At 36.6% G+C, this 9,474-nt stretch overlaps 1 protein-coding gene across 1 annotated transcript in view; it reads left to right on the top strand.

Moving 5' to 3' along the window:
- Positions 1-5,564: 5,564 nt before the first annotated feature.
- LOC104127826 (radial spoke head protein 4 homolog A) overlaps positions 5,565-9,474 on the top strand; it is an 11,852-nt gene continuing 7,942 nt past the window's right edge. The window contains exons 1-2 of the mRNA XM_009640531.1: positions 5,565-5,656; positions 9,301-9,418. Of these exons, the coding sequence (XP_009638826.1) occupies positions 5,565-5,656; positions 9,301-9,418 (210 nt within the window). The remainder of the gene's footprint in view (positions 5,657-9,300; positions 9,419-9,474) is intronic.

The raw sequence follows: 9,474 nt of genomic DNA, 5'->3' as shown, positions 1-9,474 counted from the left end.
TGATAGAGTGAGATCAGGTTTGTTTTTTTTTTTAAATTTACCATTATTTTGCCTGTTAAATGACTGTACATTTTCTGGGCTAGATCTCAGAAGCCTTCCAGGAAAATCTCAGCTTCCTATCTTGTAATTGTTTTTTATCCAGAAAGGTCTGATTCAGGAAATCCATTTTAGGAACACAGTTATTGTTACTGCAACTCCAACCTCTTGAAAGATGACACATCCACAAGTGAAATGAATATTACCTTTAACTGTTGAATTTTAGGCGTGGCATTTTCCTGTCTTCTGGCATATTATTAGCCAAATTTGTTTGCCTTTCCTGAGAGTTAATCAACTTGCAGATTAGTAGAAGGTCCATCAGCTTGACACTTTGATCTCATCTGCTCATCTCAAAACACTTATTCCTTCACTTTGGAATTAAAACAGGCAGAGAAAGTTGGAAGGGAAGAAGATGCATCAAGAAATATCAAGAGACAGACACCACAAGAGAGATTTTTTTCAGCTAGGAAAAGCACACAGTTTCATGGATTGCAATAGAACTGTTCCAACTAAAACCAGTTGAGACTAGCCTTATAGTTACAATTGTATCAATTTAGAAAGTCAGTATTATGATTGTTTCTCTTCCACTCACCTCTTTGTCCAAAAGAAAAAATTCTTTACAGTTGCAAATGGGGTTCAATTAAACACAATATGTTCAAAGTGACACATTTAGAAGTTGTTTTGTTAAAAAGTGCTCTTCTTTGTCCCATAATTCAGGCAATAACTTCCGTGTATAATAAACTAGAATGAAAACTGGCAAGCTAGCAGAATGACTTTTCTGTTATCACTGGACCAAAACATTAAAAAGTCCCACACCAGGGCAAAAGCTAGTTTGTGACCTTGTTGCACAGGAGGAGAGAAAGGAAAGACTCAATAACTTGGTAACCGAGTTCTCCCTAGCAGGAAATTCATTAATTTTTTCATTCTTCTCCCCACTTACACCAGGTGAATGTGTTAATTTATTCAGAGCTCATAGACCCTAAGTTATGAAAACTCAAAGTCACTGAAGGGCAAGTTTCACATTCAGGAGGAAGAGCCAAAATGGAAGATAGATGGTAGGTAAATAAATGTATAGCACATGCTTAGAGGAAATGAACATACTATCAGCTGCATATGCAAGATACACCTATGTCTACTTTCAAAAAACCTACCACAACAACTAAAAAAGGAACAGATAAGGCCTAGGGAAGAAATGCAACTTCTGGAAGAGATCAAGAATTTCAGAAACTACACTATTTCCCAAAAGTAGCTCAACTACTTTTTCAGGTCCTGGCTAGTTTTACCATTACTGTTTCTTGATTCCTCTTATATTTGGATTTCTGTGTTTTCATAATATAGACTTAAACCTTGTAAGAATTTTAAGATAAATAGATTTAAAACTCAGTGAGTTAACACTTCTATTTAGAAGCCTTTTTCCCCCCACATTTTTGCTGTAGTTTAGCATTAAGCAAACAAAGAGCAAACTATACGATTTAAAACTGGACCTGATCTTTTTGAGAGCAATCTCACTATAATCCAGAAGATCTATTATCAGCTTTAATTAACTTTTTGATCACAAAATTATTGAATACAGAGTGAAAGGCTGATTAAGAAAACATGGTGAGAATAGTCAAATTAACAATACAGAGACCAATACAAGGTCTATATGCCATTTAAATGAAGTTCAAACTCTGGATTATGAATCAAAAGAAGTTTTGAGGCAGAGCTATTCCAAGATCTCAGGCTGAGGAAGTGTCTCCTTTCTAATGGGTACTTTCTAGCAGGTACAGCATTCACAGACCTGGTAATGAAACCAAGTGGATGCTATCTTCATCTCCATAGAAAAATGAATGTTAAGATGTGTCTTCGGGCTCAAGAGAAGCAAATCCAAAGTCAAATGGTACATAATTAAACCTGTTAGCTCAGAATGCCACAGCCACTGTATTCTTTTGAATACCAAAACCAAACTAACTAAACCTATTCACCCAAGGTTTTTGTGTTTGTTTTAAAACAGTAGTTAAAGCAGTACCTCACAACACTGCGTAGTATTTAATAAATCTCAACCTATAATACCAATTACCATGAGTTGTCAGGGCATATTAAGCCTGCTGATTTTTTTCCTGTTGTGATTTATTTTCAATCTGTAAATACACCACATTGTAAGTGAGAGGCTTGGGCACTTTTTTTTGTCCTTTAAAGTTTGAAGCATTATTCTTATTGTTTCACTTATTTACATCTGTGCAAAAAGTAATTTTATTTTTAATGCATAAACTTAGTATGTCCTTCCATGGAATATCATTAATGAAAAACCAACAATGGAGATTTCTAACAGAGGAGTTTGAGCCATAGCTGTCTCACTGATGTACAGGGAATTTCACTAATTAAGTCCACAATGGAATTTGGCCTTCCGAATAAAGTCATGGTCATTTCAGGAAGTAAACCACTGATTAACAGATGGTGTTTGGACCTACATTCTTTAGAAAGAAGTCTCAAGCTCTACTGTGAATTATTTTAATACCTTGACTTTTTGCTCCCCATGTTTTCTCCCTACAGTTACTACTGTATCCTGGAAAACAACTGTTAGCTATGAAGTATTAGCTCTAACTGGTTTCATCTTTTTACTCACTACACTGGAATCTCTTAAGAAATCACTCATAACTGTGTTCCAAGATTATGGGTTTGCTTTATAGAAGATGAAAAAACCAACTTTGAATATTAAGCTAGGAAAAGGATAGTAGAATTTGGTAGTGTACCCCAGTCCCCTCAGACAGACGCAGTTCCATTCTTGAATATGATTTGAATTCAGGTCTCTTCCCCTTCCTGAGCTCTACCTAGGTTGGTATAAAGGGTGTGTGCTCCCAGCGGCTGTTCTTTAGAAAAGAAGTCCCACTTATTTCTTTGGACAGTGAAGAAAAAGATGGGAAGTTGCTTTCTCCTTCAGTAGAAGATCTATAAATTGGGAGTCTGAAATAAATAATCATGACCCCTTTCAGTTCTGAGAAGGGTGACAAAAGCCTGCAGAGATGCATGATTTATAGCATATCATGACAGAATTTCCACATCATTCAGTTAAGCAATCTTTGCTCAATGCATGGATTATGTCTTTTTAACTCCCAAACATTTTACCCTATGTATATTAACTCTAAGCATCAAAGAGTTCTCAATCTCACTCCAGACAGCTAAAAGTAAAGTGTTATAGCGCCTAAGTTTTACATACTTAAGGGCACCTTTTAAGATGCTCTTACAGTTTCTTACATTGACACTATTTTTTCGTATTTTGATAAAGCAATACAAGTAAATTTATGGTTTAATAGGGATACTTTGAATGCTTATTAACATTGACAGCTAAAGTAGCAGTTTTCACAAACAAAATATAGAAGGAAGCAAGTTTCAAACACAGGTGAGCAAGACATTGTTTGCAATGGTTATATAAATATTTTGCAAGAAATGGAGGACTAATAGAGTCTATACTACTATCTAAACTCGTACTATATTTTCTATGGAAAACTTATTTATATGTAAAATAGGATGGAAATTGTTGCAACAAAAATAAAAGTTACTAATATAAAATATGGGGAAACATCTCTCAGAGACTTCATAGGTATTTGTTTACTTCACCTAAATATAATCTTTTGATTGCTGATGCAAATTTTTGCCTTGTTTTTGTCATGCTTTTCATAGATAAAAAAAAGGATGGAGCCTAAGTGAAAATAGAAGCCCTATCCAAAATAAAGAGGAAAACAAAGAAGAAAAAATTAGTTTTCATGTGAGCATGTTTGTTCCCAGAATAAGGTTGTTTACAGGAAGTTCTACATCTCTGGAAAAAGGAAATGGGACAGAGAAAGTGGCTAATCTAATGGTATTTCATGAAATAACAATGACAGAGATGGATTTCTCTTTACTGGAAATCATCACAAAGTGAACTTCATAGGCTTTCTTCCCCACTAAGCTTTGAGTGTTATTTCAAATGAAGGATGCAATTGCATTATGAACTCAGTAGATACAAATTAAACATACTGTTTCTGAGCAGACTGCTATCCTCAAACAAGTCAATTATTCCATATCACACAGTCAAAATAGCATAATACAGGACAACTTGCTTGGATATTTTTTTAAAAAACAGGGCCTGAAAAGTTGTGGGGTCTAGGTGATATTTAGTAGCATGGATTTTCTGACAGGACTGCAATATAAAGATGGATTTTTGAGCAGAAATGCATATTTATTGTGTCTAATACTGCAAGCTCCTCCTGTAAAGAATTTAAGTGTGAACTTACATGTATGATTAAGTCTAGTGAAATACTGAAACTACTTCTGCATATCCCCAAGTTCCACAAAACCTCCTAGCCATTTCTAGAGTACCTAATGAACAGTCATCTACACTTCTGAAGGATTTTGATTTTAGAATATTTATTTTCTAAGTATTTGATAAATAACAAAGAATATGCTCAGATAGTCCTTCTCGTAATCATTTGAAAGGGCAAAACATCAGGCCTGGTTCTCCATTTCTTCGTGTTTTGTATAGTCTTGCATAATACTGCTGAATCATTATACTCCATTTTTTGCTGCTGCTGCAGACTAGAGGGTTTACCACAGTATGGGAAAAAAATGATCAAATCCATCCTCTCTACAGTAAGAGGTGCTACAACACACACAGCTAGGGAAAAGCAAAATAGGAATTGACTGAAATTTATAATCCTTTTTGAAGTGACTGCACTTCCTCAGCTTCACATAAGAATAAAACCATTACACATAATCATTGTAAATTGAATAGTATCTAATAAATATAAAAGTTTGTTTCATTACTTAAATACAGTAAAGGTTGCAGATCTGCAAAGTGAAAAGTGAACCTCCCTTTTATTAACAACAATAAATCATTGCTCCATTTTAACTGTCACTTAATCAAATATTAGCAGAAACAAAACCCTCAAGAATTTCTCCACTGAACAAAACCTCCCCTCCCTTTCATCCCCCATCCCCCAAGAAAGGAGAACTTTAGATGCACAGCAGGGAGAAACAATCATATTAAGATTTCACAAGCCTGCAACAAGCCAGAGCAGAGGAGGGCATTTGAAGCTCATTCCACCACACTACTGCCACCTGGTAACACGGTTGCAGTAATCAAAGATCCTAAACAGCCCTTTTTTCCACTTTTGCAACACCACAGTCATCAGGATCTATACAGCACTGAGCAACAAATTTGGATATCTTCAACATGAAGCATTAAAACAGGTTCTGTCAATGAGAATAGTAGAGAAATGCACAATTATGTGCAGTTAAACCCTTTAAAGAGAATGTACTATTCCACACAGATGCCTCTGCATAACAGTCAAAAACACATAACAAGCAGAGCTGGCCCTACATAGATCCAAAACAGGCCCACTTGAACAGGGATCACCACTGCTTTTCATCTCACCCTAGCAAGCATCACACCACACAGCCCCCAAAAACCTGCACTTGTGATCCAATAGACTTGTAGGAAATGGACAGTTCTGAGCACCAGCACAAAATACCTAGGCTGACATGAGTTAAACCCAGCATATATTTAAGAGATGCACAACTGCCACGCCCCCTTTGCCAGAAAACTAAGCTTTCTCCTCATAAATAGCAACCGAAAACCACCATATTCTGATGGTACTGACAGGTAAGAAATGGTACACCAACATCAATAAAAATTGTAATAAGTTAGAGATACAGCACCCAGAAAGCACTCATCATGGTGTCCACTGCAGTTTTTAGTCAGTCACAGTGCCCAAAACCAGAGAAATACCATCACCTTCAGTAACAGAAATCATAACCACAAAGACATTACATTCCAGTATCTGAAAAACTATCAACTCTAATTTCCTGCACTACTCCTAACAGAAGTCCTCACCATATCACTGTAATAACATAGTTTAAAGAAAAACTGTTTACAATATTGGTTTAGCACTCAGATGACCAGGTGATTAAAATTTTTTTACACCCTTGAAATTTTGCTGGTCTACACCAACATTGCTGCCACTGCACAGTTAAATGTCTACTGAACATTATTCTGTAATTTAGTGATTTTCTGAACTCAGAGGGTGTAAAATACAGAACTCACACCTCAGGATGCAAACTCACACTCAGCTTTAACCACAGCAACTCTTCACTAAGTCAGGACTAAAAACAGTTTGTCTCCCAGCTTATAACCTGGTCTATGTCAAAAAATTATAACAGAAATGACAAAGGACCTAATCTTCCTTTCACTGAAGTCAGTAGCAGAACTCCCACTGACTTCAATAAGAGCAAAAGCCAGCACTACATCTCAAAAAAAATGATTATTCTCTTCAGAGCACTGTATGCAGTTCCTATCAGCCCCCTGCAAAAGGATGAGTCTCTCAGCTTTCCAATAATATTGCCTCATAGAAAAGCATCTCAGACTGCCAGCACTGATCTCACACCAATGACCACCTTACCAATACAGCTTGACTTCAGTATATAACCCAAAGAAAAGAATCAAGCCCTATGGAAGAAGAAAGAGGCTTACCAGCCAGTAATGACTCAATGATAACCTCATAACTAACAAAAAAGTCACTACCATATTTTAAGGAGATCTTGTATAGCATCTATTCCTCTCTGCACAATAAATACCTAAGATTCACAGAATAATATTTGATTTTATATATACAAGCATTTATTTATATATTTAGCAGGAAATTGCTATTAGAAGTGACATAAGAAGAATTTCAATGAAATGGAAAACTATTCTGGAAATGATGCAAAAATATATTTTGATCCTCTCTGAGTTAAAAAAAGAGTAAAAGAGAAAACTGTTACACAAGTAAAACCACTTACTGTATGTTTAAGCATAAAAAGTGCATGTGGCTTTTCTGGAACTACAGGACAAACAAATGTCACTGGCTTCTGAACAGAAAAAAAGATTAAATAGTAGTTATGTAGTTAATAGTCTTTTTATGAGAGTTAACAAAGGTAACAAGACAGAACTTGCACTTTTCAAGTACCTTTCCTCTTGAAGTCATCTAGAAGCAGTCAGAGAGAGCATAAGTATTTAATTTATAAACATAGTACAAAGGAAAAGCCAAAGATCATCTTCATATGCTCAGGCACTTTAGTATTGACCACAGTATGCAGTTCGAAGCCTATGCCATACCAAATCCAGTAAGAAGCTGCTAATTATGCCTTTCACTTAAGTGAGCTGACAGCACACCTGGCAGCCACTTGCCAGAACAAGCTTCACACAGAAAGCAGTCGCACCTGATTCCTAGTGTATAGGCTGAAATTCAGTTACAGTTGCCTCACCTGCTACACAATACAGAGCAGCTTCACCTCAGTAGTTACAGGTGCTACTTCTTGGTCTGGTGACGAAGGGATTTTCTAGGAAGACACACGGGACCTGAACATGGGCTTTCCAATGCAATAGCTGTTTGCACAGAAATCAGAGCACAGAAGGATTACCACTTGAAATGGGAAGCTTTGTTCAGATTGCCTGTCATTCCCTTCCCAGCACAAGCACTTTCAAAATTCACCAATGAAACTGTATAGAAATGCAACAAGTGTCCAGTTCCACATGCAACATTTTATACCATCTTTGGATCTCCACTTAGAAATCAGCAACAGACGGAGTTCAGTCTAAAAAAAAAAAAGGGGAGGCTACTGAAAAACAGACTTGAACCCATAGTACTAGAGACCATTACTATATGGCCACAGCAGAGACAATACAAACCATTAACATACCTTGTTTGGAAAGAGAAAATATTAATACTTTAGTTACTGTTCAGCTAAGAAACACACATGCTACTGACAGTGTTCATCAGAGCAAGATTCTGCAGCAATATTGCATATATCCATTTCCTACTTTTCTGTAACAAGAGATCATCACAGCACCTTGCTGAAACATCCTTCTGCTCCAAGATACTCTTTGCCCTGAGCCATTGTACATTTCACATACATCCTAACTTATATAATTGCAAAGGGAGAGAGGTACATTACTACAAAATACACATGTCCCTAGATTTTTCTATGCTGAACAAGACTGAAAAGATAGCACAGCTGCCCTTTCTTGAGCAGCTGCTTCACAGAACATCACAGGTATAAAGATAACTTAATTCCATACAATTTTTATAGAAGTGAATTACAAAACAAATCAAGTTTTTCCTCCAAATATGAAATGCAGATGTCAAATAAAAAGGAATTCACAAGTAATTTGCAAGTACTGTACCGCCCTCTGCAGCCAATGTGCAAGTCCTGCAAATACATCTGCAAACTGAACTTGTGTACATGCCTTGCAAAGATCAGTAGGTCAATAATAAAACCTCTACGAGTTGAAAACCAGCAGAAGAAACATTTTTATGATAATGTCTTACTCATTGGAATCACAGGAACTTTTTAATTCTTTATGTAAATGCTCTGCCTGTTAAAGGATGTGGAAACTTACGTTTTGCTGCTGTTTCAGAATAGACCAGATTCCTCAATGATACTTCTGGCATGTACTCTTAGAACTCAACAAAAGTTTGCAATGCCCCATCTGAGAATCTTTTCTGTTTACTTCTAATAAACGCCCAGATATTTGCTCAAATGCAACACAGCCTTTTTTTTTATTTAACCTCACCTGCTTTATATATTTGTTTCATAACCTCCTTGTTGAATACTAGATATGTGTTAACAAACAGCAAGAGTTCTTCACCGAATTATGAGCAATTAAGGAGACAATTCACACAAGCAAGTTTTACAACCACGATGAGGGCTCTGGATATTAACATAACTTTGAATATCTGCTCAAGTAGATGCCACTGCAGCACATCATACCTGATAGGACTACAAAAGCATACAGCACTGCGCTACTGTATTTCTACAAAACAAACCTCAAGTAACTACATTAGTAGAAGTTAGCAGGTTCTTCCTCTAATGTGTCATGTGTCCTTCACATTTTAGCGCTTGAATACCATGGAAAACAGAAGTTACTCATAGCATGGCCAGCTGTCTCCTTAACACTGATAGCACCACATGACAAAACTGTTTTCTATCAGAACGCCTTAATTCCAACTTAATTTGCATCTGCTTTTTTTCCCCTTGAATCTGTGAATACAATTTCTTAAAAGTTATCAGATTTTACAACATTTTTCTCCTCCTAAAGGCAAAAACTTTGTACCTTATGGCAACAGCATGATGCATTACCACTAAAACGCAGAAAACAAAACTGCATTTTCTACTGCACACAATGAAAGCAACAAAGGCAAGCAAGTATCATTTTTTTTTAAATCAAAAAAACAAGCTTTTGAAGGTACGTTCTTCTGCTCTCAGCAGACATCTGAAAGACTCTCGGACCCCAAAAGTTCGAGACGGAGCACTAACAGCACTTCATGGTTTGCGGGTCACGATGAAAGGCAACAAGCAGGGCTTGAAAACCCCTCTAGAAAGGGAGGTAACAGCTCGGGCAGCTTGCCGGGGTTTCCCGCCTAGGAAAAGCACCAAGCCTGT

The sequence above is a fragment of the Egretta garzetta genome, unplaced genomic scaffold (assembly GCF_000687185.1).
Source record: "Egretta garzetta isolate BGI_Z169 unplaced genomic scaffold, ASM68718v1 scaffold546, whole genome shotgun sequence".
Classification (NCBI taxonomy): Eukaryota; Metazoa; Chordata; class Aves; order Pelecaniformes; family Ardeidae; genus Egretta; species Egretta garzetta.
This window is presented reverse-complemented; position numbering and strand designations above follow the sequence as displayed.